This window comes from Berghia stephanieae, chromosome 7 (genome assembly GCF_034508935.2).
Source record: "Berghia stephanieae isolate SIO BIC M18660-M18661 chromosome 7, UCSD_Bste_1.3, whole genome shotgun sequence".
Lineage (NCBI taxonomy): Eukaryota > Metazoa > Mollusca > Gastropoda > Nudibranchia > Aeolidiidae > Berghia > Berghia stephanieae.
In genome coordinates, this window is record NC_088366.1 from 22,693,753 (window position 1) to 22,709,695 (window position 15,943).

General features: G+C 34.1%; 1 protein-coding gene across 4 annotated transcripts in view; it reads left to right on the forward strand.

Annotated features, from left to right (window-relative positions):
- The window catches only part of LOC144976893 (dynein axonemal heavy chain 5-like), an 87,601-nt gene extending 71,658 nt beyond the window's left edge, over nucleotides 1-15,943 (forward strand). For all 4 annotated transcript variants that reach the window (XM_078921453.1, XM_078921452.1, XM_078921451.1 and 1 more), the window contains 19 exons: nucleotides 722-937; nucleotides 1,239-1,504; nucleotides 2,092-2,260; nucleotides 2,903-3,058; nucleotides 4,090-4,227; nucleotides 4,821-5,021; nucleotides 5,473-5,577; nucleotides 5,815-6,068; nucleotides 6,667-6,857; nucleotides 7,533-7,660; nucleotides 8,344-8,493; nucleotides 9,550-9,721; nucleotides 10,436-10,662; nucleotides 11,651-11,923; nucleotides 12,575-12,837; nucleotides 13,281-13,650; nucleotides 14,217-14,369; nucleotides 14,836-15,021; nucleotides 15,477-15,943. In XM_078921453.1, coding sequence (XP_078777579.1) covers nucleotides 722-937; nucleotides 1,239-1,504; nucleotides 2,092-2,260; nucleotides 2,903-3,058; nucleotides 4,090-4,227; nucleotides 4,821-5,021; nucleotides 5,473-5,577; nucleotides 5,815-6,068; nucleotides 6,667-6,857; nucleotides 7,533-7,660; nucleotides 8,344-8,493; nucleotides 9,550-9,721; nucleotides 10,436-10,662; nucleotides 11,651-11,923; nucleotides 12,575-12,837; nucleotides 13,281-13,650; nucleotides 14,217-14,369; nucleotides 14,836-15,021; nucleotides 15,477-15,689 — 3,831 coding nt within the window. In that variant the 3' untranslated portion in view covers nucleotides 15,690-15,943. The remainder of the gene's footprint in view (nucleotides 1-721; nucleotides 938-1,238; nucleotides 1,505-2,091; nucleotides 2,261-2,902; nucleotides 3,059-4,089; nucleotides 4,228-4,820; nucleotides 5,022-5,472; nucleotides 5,578-5,814; nucleotides 6,069-6,666; nucleotides 6,858-7,532; nucleotides 7,661-8,343; nucleotides 8,494-9,549; nucleotides 9,722-10,435; nucleotides 10,663-11,650; nucleotides 11,924-12,574; nucleotides 12,838-13,280; nucleotides 13,651-14,216; nucleotides 14,370-14,835; nucleotides 15,022-15,476) is intronic.

Consider the following 15,943-nt stretch of genomic DNA (forward strand, 5'->3'; position numbering starts at 1 on the left):
TATTTTTTTTTTTAATTTGTTGAGATATTTATTCACTTTATGTATTTTATTTGAAAGAGATGCCTCATGGCAATGGTAATTTTAACCCACACCCCCTCCCTCCCCCCCCCCCCCCCAGAAAAAAATAATAATAGGGGAAAAAAAGAGGGTAAGAATTAAAAGCCTTTCTCTGTATCTGGTGGAATTTTAAAACCTGATAAATTGTATTTTTTTCATCCAGTTTTATTTTTAAAATTTATTTCCATATCTAAATGTCATTACGATTTGTCAACCCTTCCAAAATACTTTATTATTATGTCTAATGTTTATTGTTATTAATATTTCTAAGCCATGTATATCTATGAATTTGTTTCATACTCATTCTCTAAGTTGCCCTGTGGTCAGATACTCTATCATATGGTTTATGATTAAAGAAAAAATAATTTAAGCCATTATTATCTTCAACATTTACTCTGAATTTTTATTGATGCTATAAGTGGGATGACATTCTACAGGGAATTTATTCTAAAGCTTAAAGTATGACGTTTTCGTAAGTTGTATGCTTTATTGAAGGCAATAGAGATACTTTCTTTAAGTGACATAAACTAAAATCTCATAGTTATGGAAAACTTTCACTTTATAATCACTTTTTACTACCTTATGCACTACTCATCTTCTATCATTATTTCTGAAAACTTACGTTTGGCTTTCATGTGCACTCATGTCTCATTTGTTGTTTTAGTTAATGGCTGACACCAACTTCTTGAAATCGCTTGTGGAGTATGACAAAGACAGAATCAATGATGAAATGTGTGAGTTACTGGAGCCGTACCTGGAGTCCGAAGACTACACCTTGGAAATTGCCAAAAACGTCTGTGGTGACGTCGCCGGTCTTTTGTCTTGGACCAAGTCTATGTACGTCTTCTACTTCATCAACAAAGAAGTCTTGCCCCTCAAGGTAAATATTTTTATCAACCCTGTTTTGTTTATTGTGTTTTTTTTTTTAAAATATTTTTTAAAAAACTTTTTACATGCTTATTCGTTTATCTTCCTTTTTAACAGTGTCGTGATGTTTTTTACTAAATGAATTGATGTATGAATATCTCTTTAACAAACAGTCTGACTTACAAATCATCTGATTGTTTCTGATTTATTGAAACAAAGAATAATAATTTTACCTATAAAGATAAAATAATTTAATTTTAAAAAAGAGAAACAAAATAAAAGAAAATTGATCAAATTATGTCAAAATTTTTTAGGCCAACCTGGCAGTCCAAGAGGGTCGTCTGCAGTCAGCCATGGATGATTTAGCCAAAGCACAGGCACAACTGGATGCCAAGGAGGCGGAGCTAAGAGTGGTGCAGGCAGAATATGACAAGGCAATGGCCGAGAAACAGGCATTGATGGATGACGCCAACACATGCAGACGCAAGATGTCTGCAGCTTCTGCTCTTATCAATGGTTTGGGTAGTGAGAAAGAGAGATGGACAGAACAGAGCAAAGAATTCAAGGCACAGATTGGAAGGTTAGTTTTGATTTTTGGGCTACAAGCAATTTATATGGTCTCCCTTTAATGTGTCTGAAAAGTTTTATCTTCTAAGTTGTCTCCTTCGCATTAATTTATGATAAAACACTTGTTTGACTAAAGAATATCCATTCTTTACTATCCCTATGCTTAAATCTGTTATCATGGAATTCAAGAGGTGATTACAATAGATAAATAAATAAATATGGTCATCTATACCTAGTGTGTCCATGGATTTATCATGCTCAATGAGTTTCACATCGCCTCATTTATTCTACAAGCAAGCCATATTATATACAAACTAATTTTCCATTTCTTACTCTACAGGTTGCATGTTAGGCAGCTTTTTGTTATAGCACTCATACTATACCTATCAACGCCTGTAGTTAGATTCATTCATACCAAAGTAACGTAAAAAGAACCGTAAAATTCCTAACTTGTCTTTTATTTACGTTTTTGTTACTTTCTTGAAAGGTTTTTTTCTTCTTCTTTTTAAGAAGTAAAGAATCATCTATGAATGACTTCCCTATCTTTGTCAGAGTGTACTGTACACTAACTAACATTTACTTTTTTGTCTAAAATTTTAGATTGGTTGGAGACATTTTGATCTGCACAGCCTTCTTGTCATACTCAGGACCTTTCAACCAAGACTTCCGTGCCTTACTCAACAAGAACTGGATGAAGGAGCTCAAGAATCGTAAGATTCCATATTCTGCAAGCCTCAACATTGTGGAAATGTTGGTGGACGCAACCACGGTAAATGTTGCCTTTTATGAAATAGAATTTCAGATTTTTGCAAAAATGAATTTGATCTGGCTTTTTTGTTCAAGAGGCATAAAATCTTTAAATTGAAAAAAAAAAGGAGGAATGCTACGCGATATGTTGCTTGTCAAGATTTTGACATATAGTTAGCTTGTTAATTGCTAGAAAAACTAGAAAATGGTGCGGAACAAATTTTATTTTGTTCATATCATTTTTGATCAATACAATTTAATTCAGCTAAAAGTTATTGCTGTTTTTTCTTTTATTTTTGTTATTGGGGGGTATTATGTTGGGTTTTTGTGTGTGTGCGTGTGTATGTGTGTGTGTATGTGTGTGTTTTGTTTTGTTTTGTATAATAAAAATTATGGAATTAGATTATTCTAAAATATAACAATTCGGCCTTATGTGCAACTGAAGCACCAAAAGGATAAGGGGAAAAGGGGGAAAATATAACAATAACAATCAATCTTCCCTCTCTCTGAACAGATTGTCATTTTGTTTTACTTCTTCCTAATCTTTTCTTAAAATGTAAACAAGAGACCTCATGCTTTATTCTGTTTTATTTTGCTATCTGTCTTGTGACACCAATTATAAATATATACCATTACCTCCCAAAATTGCATTTTTTATATTCAGATTGCGGAATGGAACTTACAAGGCCTTCCTAATGATGAGCTCTCCACCCAGAACGGTATTATTGTCACTCAGGCATCCCGTTATCCTCTTCTGATTGATCCCCAAGGTCAAGGCAAGAGCTGGATCAAGAAGAGAGAAGAACAGAACGAATTGCAGGTCAGTATGATTGGAGTCCATAAAAATGAATGGGTGAGAAGAATGGAGGAAGGAGGATTGGGTAGATGAATGAAATCATGCATCCAAAAATAGAAAATGTTCAGAGTTCTGTCACTTGTTGCAAACCTTTTTGATTTTATTTTTGAAGAAATAGATATATTAGTGTCATTTTTCACTTGAAGTAGTTCTATCACTGGAAAGGAATGTTTTTGTGTAGTGTCAATGATCAACCTCAGACGTCTTGTGTACAAAGTCAAGTGATGCTGAGAATGGTCAGTGGACAATGTATGACAGTTATGCAAAATTCTGTACATGGCTTTGTGTTCTTACAGTTGGCACTTCCCACTCATTAGCCCAATTGACTAAGGTGTTAATAAGTGTTTGGCTATAGACTGTTGGATACTTTAAAGTTCTAGTATTCAAAAAGTGTGTACAAACCGGAAACTTGCCTCTGTATGGCAATTGGATAATACATAATATGGTAATGGTAAGCGCTTTGAGTATGATGAAATGATAAAGTGCAGTATTAAAGCTCTTTTGCAATGGCTGTCACAAGATGATTTCTTCCACTTTTGTCAGTTCTGCATTGCATAGGTTAAAAATTATAATTTTGAATTCAATCTCTATTAAAGTCCATAATGAAGTAATCAGATTCTGTGAACTGAATGAAATTCACCAATTTTAAAGCAAAATTAAATGTTACTTTCTTTTCAGAATTGTTTTTATCCTGCATTAAAAACAAGTTTATATAATCGAAGAAAAGAAAATTGGCGTTTTTGTGTTTATGAAAGCAAGTGATAAATTAGAAAAGTTAAACAATGGCTTTAAATTGTTGCTGTGTTACTGTTTTCTTTCTTTAAACAAACAGTATTTTAATTAATTTGTATTATTAGCGTGTGTTATAGATTACTCTGGGATTTATTTCTCTTTTTTTTCTTTCTTTTTAAAACATTTTTTTTCTTTTTCTTTTTCTGTTTTGGTTTTGTTTATTTGTTTAAACTGATTACAGCAATTTAATGTTTACTCACTAGGTGACGTCATTGAACCACAAATACTTCCGTCAACACTTGGAAGATTCCATGTCCTTAGGACGTCCTCTCATGCTTGAGGATATTGGAGAAGAGCTTGACCCAGCTTTGGACAATGTGTTGGAAAAGAACTTTATCAAGGTAAGGTAGTTTGGTTGATTTAAGTTAGACAAGGAAACTGTATGACGTGTATGTGCGTGATTATTTTATGTAGACGTTTCATTGTGGGGACAAACACGTCAGAAATATATTTTTATATTTGATTTATTATTATTATTATTATTATTATTATTATTATTATTATTATTATTATTATTATTATTATTATTATTATTATTATTATTATTATTATTATTATTATTATTATTATTATTATTATTATTATTATTATTATTATTATTATTATTATTATTATTATTATTATTATTATTATCACTATTTTTTTTTTTGGCAACACGGGATTGAAACGGGTTCATTTTCTTTTGAAATGAGTGCCCTAATTGAACAAATGAGACTCTCGATACATTTGTGTGCTTTTGTTTGTGGGTCAGTGCATATAAATGGGAATGGGAGGATGTGTGTGTGTGTGTGTGTGTGTGTGTGTGTGTGTGTGTGTGTGTGTGTGTTTGTAGGTCCTTGTTGAAGTGTACTCTAGAAATTGATAAGAAGAATGTAAAAAGAACTCTTTAGATATTAATATTAATTTCCAATTATCCTTTTCAATCACATCCTAGGTGGGATCCTCACTGAAGGTGAAGGTCGGAGATAAAGAATGTGACATCCTAAAGGGCTTCACCCTGTACCTGACCACCAAGATGCCAAATCCATCATACACACCTGAGATTTCAGCCAGGACCTCCATCATTGACTTTACTGTCACCATGAAGGGATTGGAAGACCAACTGTTGGGTCGTGTCATCCTGACAGAAAAGGCGGTATGTATTTGTTTATTGATTCATTATGAATACTTAACTTGTATGTTTGAGGGACAGACCTTTTTCACCAAAATAAACAATAAATTTATATTTTACCATTGGTCTATCTCAAAGAGGTTAGAGGTCATGACAAACCAGCTTTCTCAACCCAAATAATGCTGCAACAATTCCTTTTTCTTCAACTTTTACTCTGAGTATCTTCCTCTTAAGGGTAAAATGTATTCAATAATGATTTTTTTCTTTATTTTATTCATCTGTTGCATTTTTTTCTTGCTGTTTATTATTATTATATTATTATTATTATTATTATTATTATTATTATTATTATTATTATTATTATTATTATTATTATTATTATATTATTATTTTTATTAATTTATTTTTTTAACAACTGTTTTAATCATGCCCAACTTAGTTGACATAAAATAATCAAAAATTTGTTTGATTGCAGGAACTGGAGAGCGAGCGTCTCAAATTGATGGAGGAAGTGACGGCAAATAAGAAGAAGATGAAGGACCTCGAAGACAGTCTCTTGCTTCGACTCACCACAACTCAGGTATGCACTATTGAATATCAGAAAATAATTAATTACTAATAATTTTGTGTTAAATAAACCAAACCATTGACAACACTCGGTTTGTGAAAATAACTGTATTGATTAAACTCTTAATGTAGGATAAGCATTCAGAGTCAATTTTTCCATTGAAAACAGGATGCTGTTTAAATGTGTTCATTGTTTTGTTTCTCCATATGTTTTCTTTAAATGAAAACAAGTTTAATTGATATAATCCAGGGTTCACTCGTAGACGATGAAGATCTGATCAATGTGCTCCACGTCACCAAGGCGACATCTCTAGAGGTCACCCAGAAACTGGACATTGCAGCAGAGACAGAGATCAAGATTAACTCCGCTCGTGAAGAATTCCGACCTGTAGCCACTCGAGGTTCTATCCTGTACTTCTTGATCACAGAGATGAGTCTTGTCAATGTCATGTATCAGACATCGCTGAAACAGTTCCTTCAGCTTTTTGATTTGTCAATGGCAAGGTAAGGTCTTTACTATTTCTTGCAGTAGCTACTTGCTAATAGATTGTCATTTGAAAGATATGAATTGAATATTTGAAAGCAAAACTTTGCAGTGAAACATATTGATTAAAAAAATTTATAAGCCATGAAAGCAACAAGAATAAGGCCTGTTGCTCAAGGAACCAAAAAGAAAAAATTCTTAAAGCAGGGCTCAAGCACCAGTCCTTCAGATTGATTGTGCGATGCTTAACTCTTTCAGCGCCATTGGCCGCACTGTGCGGCCAAAGCAGAATCTATTCTACTGGCCAATGGCCGCACAGTGCAGCAAAAATAATAATGTAATCCAATCCTACTTTCTATAAAAGTATTATAAATTGAACCAATGATATTATTTCTTTCATCAGACCATTCAATTGGCCCTAGAGGGGTATTTAAATTGAGATTTTGCACCGAATTCGAATGTCACTTTGTCTTAGCTTGTCATTCTCATGCTGCCTCAATCAGGGGTCAGCCATTTTGTGACAGAAATGCGAATACAGCCTTAGCACTGAAAGAGTTAATCCACAGTATTATCTCACCACCCTCATGTCCTTGTTCTTATTTATCATTCTCACTTCAGATCTACCAAGTCTCCCATCACACAAAAGAGAATCCAGAACATTATTGAGTTCATGACCTTCGAGGTGTTCAAGTACGCCGGCAGAGGTCTATATGAAAGTGACAAGATGACCTTCACATTGCTGTTGGCCTTGAAGATTGACCTCCAAGCTCACAAGATCAAACATAACGAGTTCATGACATTGGTTAAAGGTATAATTATTGTTAGAATTAGACTGTAGGTTCTTTATTGCTTTGTTTGAATCTTACTGGACCCTACTTTTCAATAGGCTCCTTTTCAATATTATGATCTGCGACCCAGAGCCTCAAAATGGTATTTTTTCAGGATGATTGATATGTTAAAATTTAATTTATAGTAAAAAAATATGACATTTGGGTTAAGTTTATATGTGTCATCGGATATTATGAATGTTGTGTAATAAAATGCTAGAATCTAGAATTTCACATTTCTCAAGCTTTTAAGATTTGAATTCTGTTAAATGGTTTGGCATTACCTCTATTGATTTGGACAAATTAGCTTATATTTAGTTCTGTGACAGTTGTTTCTTTTGAACCAAAAAAAAAAAAAATCACATTAAAAAAAAAAATTTAAAAAAATTTATATATATATATATAATAGTAAAAATTACGTCCTCTATCAAGAGAAATAACTACAATAAGCTTGAGAATACTCAAAATGCTCAACATTGGTGGAGGCAAAGTCACCCTTTGAGGCAAATATAAAAAACCCATCTGACAGTACATTTTTTGCCATCTAGGTCATCCCAACATATTACCATATTGAAAAGATGGGTCACATCTGATGATTATGATAGAATGTCTTTGGATTACAAATTACAAATTCTATCACTTCCACCATTTCCACAGGTGGTGCCAGCGTGGACACAGCCACTGCCCCACCCAAACCCGTTCATTGTAAATGGATTCCGCAGATTACATGGCTCAACCTCACAGAACTCAGCAAACTGCATCAATTCTCTGGTGTTATGGAACAGGTCTGTATTCAATCATAGATAATAAATTGCTCTTAAAACATAAGGGCATTTAAAGAACAGTTGGTTCATTCTAAGGCCCAATTACTGAAATTACATAATATGATGTGTGATATTATTCCATGAAAATGGGGTATCAACGATGTGTATTCATTTACAAGCATGACAACCCAATTTTTGTGATCACATAGTTGTAATGGAAATACGAACAAAACGAAATATTGTCCACAACAACAATGTTTAAACAAGCCTATAATTGTGTTCAGTTATCAGACCTGCAAAAATGTGCTCTTCCAGCATCATCATTCACAGCTAAACAATCTGTTTTTTGTTTTAATGTTAGCATCATTGTTATTGTTCTTATATTATTATTATCATCATCATCGTCATCATCATTATCATCATTATCATCATCATCATATTATTACTATTATTATTATTATTATTATTAATCTTATTATTATTATTATTATTATTATTATTATTATTATTATTATTATTATTATTATTATTATTATTATTATTATTATTATTATTATTATTATTCAAGTACGCTGGCAGTGGCAGTGACAAGATGACCTTCACATTGCTGCTGGCCTTGAAGATTGACCTCCAAGCTCACAAGATCAAACATAACGAGTTCATGACATTGGTTATTATTATTACACTTTTTCAACTGGTTACAGGTTGAACGCAATGACAAGCAATGGCGCCAGTGGTTCGACAAGGAAGCACCGGAAGAGGAAATCATTCCCGACGGCTACAACAACTCTCTTGACGTCTTCAGACGCCTGTTGCTTGTCAGATGTTGGTGTCCAGACAGAATTCTACCCATGGTGAGTATAGCAGTAATAAATAATGGTTAATAGCGACATGCTAAAATTTCTGCTTATTGCTCTCTTCCTCTATTTTCTGACAATTAATTATCCCCTCATTTTCTTTCGTTGTTTTGCTTTTCCTTTTGTATTTAAAGTGTTTAATACAAACTTGATCTTTTATATAGCGTTATAGCCATTAAACATGCTCAAAGCACTTTACAAGGGGTCCCTAGCCAACAGCAACTCTTAACATGTAGGACGTGACATAACACCGGTTAGGCGATATGACAATTATTTTTTTTCTGACAAAGACAATGCTGTTAATGGTCAGGTACTCATTTTATGCATGAGTACAGTGAGAGAATGTGAGTTAAGAGCCTTTTCCAAGGACTCAACTATGCGCTGCTCAGAGTAGGACTCGAACCAATCTGAAAACGAGTGTCATACCACTAGACCACAAAGCCAATTTTAAATTGGTTATTTTTTTTTTTTAAAGTATAGTTCATAGAACTGAAATTGCTGGGTTTAAAAAAATTTCAATCTTTGGTTAATAAATGGTGCTAAATAACTCTATATTGAAAACTTTTAAAATTGATATTTATGTTGATATAAAACATTCTTCACTTCATTCTCAATGCAACGTTTTATACTTTCCATCAGCAGACCATCTGTAACCAAATTTCCATTTCCTTTCATATAAGTCGCATAGACGTCCTTAACGCATTATCACATGAGCAATAACTGTCACCATCTATAGCAAGATACTTATTATTCACTCAGTTGAGTGAGGTTTGAAAATGAAGTTTAAAATGTCTCACCCATGAACACAATATAGGGGGCCATAGTTTTACATTCATTCTCACCTATACTCTACTTAACTTGATCAACACTACTTGACTCTATTAAAAGACCAGACTCTATACTGCTCAGCTACCTGTGCAACTGAGTTATCTGTTATTAATGTTGTCGATTTTTTCTGGGTTAAAAAAAATTATTATTTATTTTCTTTCTTAAAAAAAAACAAACAAAAAACAAAACAAAACAAACTGAATTTTTGTTTTGTCACATTCGTAGGCCAAGAAATACATTGCAGACACCATGGGCGAGAAATACTCTGAAGGAATCATTTTGGATATGGAGAAGATGTGGCAGGAAAGCAACTGTCGGTCTCCCCTGGTCTGTCTCCTGTCCATGGGATCGGATCCCACTCCAGGCATTGAGGCTTTGGGCAAGAAACTCAGATTGGGTGAGTTTATGGTTGGCATTCTCTCAGATTTACATCAGTAAACTTTACCTAACGACCAGTAATATGAACTCTTAATGAAAATGTAAACTTCAGTACTTTATATGATACAGATTTGGAAGTGAATGTTCTCTTTTTAACTTGAAATTAAAATTGCTCGCAACATGGAAACTCGTGGTCACAACCTTGAATAAGGAATGGGGGTGGAGGGGGCGGGGGGGGGGTCTGACTTAAGGTATTAGAAATTATCATAGTTTGTTGTTTATGTTCAGTTTTTGTTCATTTTTTTTCTTTTTTGTCTTTTAAAAGATTTGATTATTATTCATAATTCAGAACTGGACATGATTGGTCCTGAGGCTATCACAAGCATTGAAAAGGATTTAATGATTGACTGTCTTGCAAACTTCAATGCACAATTTTTAAATATTTAAAAGCCAGAGGTGTTCACCTATATGCCTATATTTTCAATTCTTTTTATTTTTCGCTCTTTCTTGCAATTATCTGTGTTAACATGGGTAAGGCCAAAGGCTGATGTTGTTTACTTTGTGTTGTTCCATTTTTCTCCCCATTTTGAAATTTTAAATGATGTGAACCACTATTAATCCCATGTAAAACTAATGAAGTCATCAAAATTGCTTTTTGTTACTAATAGTATGTTTGAAGAAAAAGAACAATCCTGATCGGGTTTTTTTTTTGTTTTTTTCTTTTTCTTTTAAGAATGCCACGCCATCAGTATGGGACAAGGTCAGGAAGTGCACGCCAGACGTTTGCTAACCCAGATGGTTGGAACTGGCGGCTGGCTTTTGCTGCAGAACTGCCATCTTAGCTTGGATTACGTGGAGGAAGTCCTCGACTCTCTCTTGGAACTTGAGAATATTCATGAAGAATTCAGACTGTGGGTGACCACCGAAGTTCATCCAAAATTCCCCATTAATTTCTTGCAGGTTTGTCTTTAAGTCTATTTGTTCATCAATCTGTTTCGTTTTTGCTTTGTTTTTTTAAGTGGGGGGTGGGGGGGGGGTATTATTGTGATACTACATTATTTTCATGTTGTTAAGAAATGGTAATGAAAAATACATTTATATATAACTCTGTCTCTTGGAAATGGGCTGTCGGCAGTTGACTCTTACGAAATGGTTGTGAAACACTCATAATTAACACTTAAGGTATAAAACGATGTTACATCACAAACATAGCATTGAACTAGCAATACATAGATAAATAGCTGGATTGGTCGACTATTTCTCACATTCAAATGTTCATTTCGTTTTATTCATAGTATTTTGAATAATATTGGATAGCTGTATGTAGTTATATTTCTTTTTCTTTGCATTTTACACTATTATCTAAATGCATTTAAAGCAGAATCAGGATGGTTGCCATGAATATGTAAGAGGTTTAGCTTTTATTGTTTTCTGATGTTGATAAATTAAAACACTTAATTGAAGAATTGAATCCCTGAAAAAAGGTTCATTCTACAAAACTTTTACCTAGCTATTAACTGATAAAGCCAGAGACAGGAAAAACCCTCCAACAAAAATTGATCATTTATTTAACGCAATTTCTACTTAAATTGCTCAAACGGCTTTTACAAAAGGGGGGGGGGGGGTCCCCTGCAAACAGCACCATTTAACATGTAGGACTAGGACAAGGCATGATGCCTGTTAGGTGATATTACAATTATTTCCGATAGAGACAACACTGTTAACAGCTAGGTACTAGCTTTACACCTGAGTATTTTGAGAGAATCTGAGTAAAGAGCCTTTTCCAAGGACTCAACTATGCACCAATCAGAGCAGGACTCAAACATTGGACCTTCCGATCCTAAGGTGAGTGTTATACCGCAAGACCACTTAGCTTCACAAAGTTATCTACCGAAGCTGTTCCATCCATCATGAAATCATAGCCCTTTGATTTTTCAACTCCCAACAGATCTCCATCAAATTCACAAACGAGCCACCGCAAGGTATCAAGGCTGGGTTGAAGAGGACATTTGCAGGAGTCACCCAAGACTTCTTGGACATTTCCAACATGCCTCAATGGAAACCCATGCTGTACGGCGTGGCCTTCTTACATACCGTGGTCCAGGAGAGACGAAAGTTTGGACCTCTGGGATGGAATATTCCCTACGAATTTAACACATCAGATCTCAACGCCAGTATCCAGTTTGTACAGAACCACCTGGACGACATGGATATCAAGAGAGTAAGTTAAAAACTGATCTCCTTCCCCTATATTTATCTAGACTTTCTCATTCCTTAGTTCATAAAGTTTAGTCATTGCTATAGTGTTAGTATTACTATATGTTTATTTATGTAGTCATCCATTTAAGTGCTTAGAGTCTGGTGTCTCGGGGTTATAGCACTATATATGTTTTCAGCATTATTATTATTATTATTATTATTATTATTATTATTATTATTATTATTATTATTATTATTATTGTTATTGTTATTATTATTATTATTATTATTATTATTATTATTATTATTATTATTATTATTATTATTATTATTATTATTATTATTATTATTATTATTATTTTTATTATTATTATTATTATTATTATTATTATTATATTATTATTATTATTATTATTATTATTATTATTATTATTATTATTATTATTATTATTATTATTATTATTATTATTATTATTATCCTCTAAATGGCGGTTTCATATTACTATAAAGATGTCTCTCTCTCTGTGTCTCTCCCTCTCTCTCTCTCTCTCTCTCTCTCTCTCTCCCTCTCTCTCTCTCTCTCTCTCTCTCTCTCTCTCTCTCTTTTTCTCTCCATGTTTTTATAAACTCTTACACATACTATATAATATCAACTCCTTTCTTTAAATACCAGGGTGTTAGCTGGGTGACAGTTCGCTACATGTTTGGTGAAATTCAATATGGTGGCCGTGTCACAGATGACTACGACAAACGACTACTCAACACTTTTTGCAAAATCTGGTTTGGTGAAAACATGTTTGCACCAAGCTTTGTCTTCTACAAGGGCTACAACATCCCTAAGTGCACAAAGATTGGAGAGTTCCATGAATACATCAACAATCTACCTCTGACTGATGCTCCAGAGGTCTTTGGACTTCACGCTAATGCTGATATCACGTAAGAATTGATGATTAGAACTAAATCCATTTCTTTAATAATAATAATAATAATCTTTATTGTCCAAATAGGCAATTATTGTTGTTTCAAATTGCTTCCATCAGACAATGAACCCATTTCTCTATATTTATTGCATTTGTGATTTTAATTAATCCTTGGAGGGCAGGGATTAATTGTACTCTAAGATAACAACAACCTTACCACTGTCACCAATTGAACCTTAATAGTGATGCGACCCAGGCTTTGATTAAGTCTGCAGATTAAGTTAATGAATAATGTGAACAATTATATAGTGAAAGAAATACAGACTCTCTGTTAAAGATTTAAATTAAGGAAAATATTGATAAACCTAAATCTTGGTCTTGGGGGGGGGGGGGGGGGAGAGGGAACTTGTCTTTTTAAAAACTTTAAGGACTGAAGATTTTTCTCATATTCCACAATAGCTACCAGAGTGAGACAGCCAAGTCCATCTTGGACACCATCCTCAACATCCAGCCCAAGGACAGCTCCTCAGGAGGTGGCGAGACCAGGGAATCCATGGTCTACCGATTCTGTGACGATGTCCTCAAGAAGCTCCCAGCAGACTACGATCCATTTGAGAAAAAGGCTTGTCTGGCCAAACTTGGCCAGTTGGAGCCTCTGGTGATTTTCTTGAGACAAGAGCTTGACCGGATGCAGACAGTAATCACGGCGGTGAGGAATACCGTCGTTGACCTTAAACTGGCCATTGACGGTACCATCATCATGAGTGAGAACCTCAGAGATGCTTTGGACTCTATATACGACGGACGCATTCCAGCTGCTTGGAAAAAGGTAAACATGCAACTAATTTGAACAAAAAGTCATGAGGAAGCAGCAACTAATGATTTTGTCAGTTAGGAAAGATTAACGCGTTGTTGTTATGGCTATGAGAGACAAGCATCATCCCGATTTGGAACTGATTAGTCAGAGATAAATCTAATATCAATAATATATGGTGAGAATTTTATTTCAATCACGTGATCTTTGCTTATGGGGATTAAATCTAAAAATACACTGTCTTTATTTGACAGTGTGATAATTGAACAATGAAGTTTCATCAATTATATTTCTACTACTACTATTACTGCTACTACTACAACTACTACTACTACTACTACTACTACTACTACTACTACTACTACTACTACTACTACTACTACGATTACTACGAATACTACGAATGCTACTACTACTACTACTACTACTACTACTACTACTACTACTACTAGTACTACTACTACTACTACTACTGCAGCTGCTGTTGCCGCTGCTGCTGGTGGTGGTGCTGCAGTTGTGCTGTGACTAATAAAACCACTACCATTACAACTATTAACAAATAAAAACTCAACCATCCTTAGATTTCCTGGGATTCCAGCACCATCAGCTTCTGGCTAAACGAACTCCAGGACAGAAATAAGCAATTCAGATCATGGCTCTATGACGGAGCTCCCAAATCATTCTGGATGACTGGCTTCTTCAACGCTCAAGGTTTCCTGACAGCCATGAGACAGGTGAGAAAAGAACCACATCTATTCCTTTCATGTGGCCTATGGTCAAATTTCATTCAGTTCTCTTGTTTTCCCAAATACCTAATGTGTCATATTTATGTTTTTGTGTTGCCTGAAGAAAGTTTTAGCGTCATTTTTCAACATTTTATCTTCTTATTGTCTAGATTCGTAATTTATAAGTCGTGTGTTTTGGATTTAAGAGTTTGTGTGTTTGTATGTATGAAGTCATTTTAAATGTTTTAGCTTCCTATTACAACAGCTTTGTATAGAAAAGGTAATAAAACTTTTTGTCCGTTAAAGCACGATATGAAGTCATAGAGAAAGCTAGAATCTAACAGTTCCTTAAAGAGCAATTAATGACAAAAAGAGAGGATATAGCCGGCTCAGATTTTAATTTTTTAAATAAATTTGATTGTATTAATTTGAAATATATTCATTTTCAAATGTTCAATTTTTCCAAACCATCCAGAAAGTGACACGTAATCACAAGGGCTGGGCCCTGGATACAGTCATCTTGCACAATGACGTGACCAAATTTGAGAGCATTGAACATGTTCCCATGGAGCCCCAGGAAGGTGTTTACGTCCATGGTCTGTATTTGGATGGTGCAGCTTGGGACAAACGTAACAGCAAACTCATAGAATCCAAGCCTAAGGTAAGTGTCATAATCTCCAACTTCAGTCTTCAAGACATATGTGATGGATAATGATAATGAAGCCTCCAATTTTCTTCAGATTTCAAAATCATCCTTATAACAATCCCAAAGGCTTCTAGATTATTGGCAACAAGAACGACAACAACCAATATAACAAGGTTTCAATGTGGAAGCACGGTGCGCTTTTTCCTTGATGAGCTCACAGTATATTTAGTTACAAAGATAAAGTAGGGGACAATGTCCCATAGGCTCACATAAAACATATTTAGTAATCCTATGTTCAACAATGTTTATGCAGCTTTCTTGAGGGTATTAGTGTCACAAAAGTACACAATGTATTTTAATCCTTTACAGGCCAGAATCATATTATCTTAACGTTTTCAGCAAGACAACAGAAACAACAAAGTTCAATAGTATCCAGTTTTTTCATCCTTTCAAATTATATATTATTTCAGGTATTGTTTGAGATGATGCCAGTCATTCACATCTCAGCAGTCAACAGCACTGGTGCAGCTGAAACGACCAAATTCTACAAGTGCCCCATCTACAAGAAGCCAAGGCGTACAGATCTCACTTACATCGCCGAGGTCATACTACGCACATCTCCCAATACCCACCCTGACCACTGGGTCTGTCGTGGAGTGGCCCTGCTTTGTGACATCAAATAAAGATAATGTTAAAGTTAAAAATCATCAAATGAAAAATGAATCATCAAATTATGTTAAAGTACAAATTTATGTTGAGATGACAAAAGCCAACATGTCATGGAATTTTATTTCAATCATTTATTTTATGATTTTTCTTTTGACATTTTACACTATTTGTAACAGCTCGGGATCCTTTATGTATTTATTTATTTCATTGTTATAATTGACCTTTCCTGTATTATAATAACCATATTAAAATTTGAACAAAAGAAAAA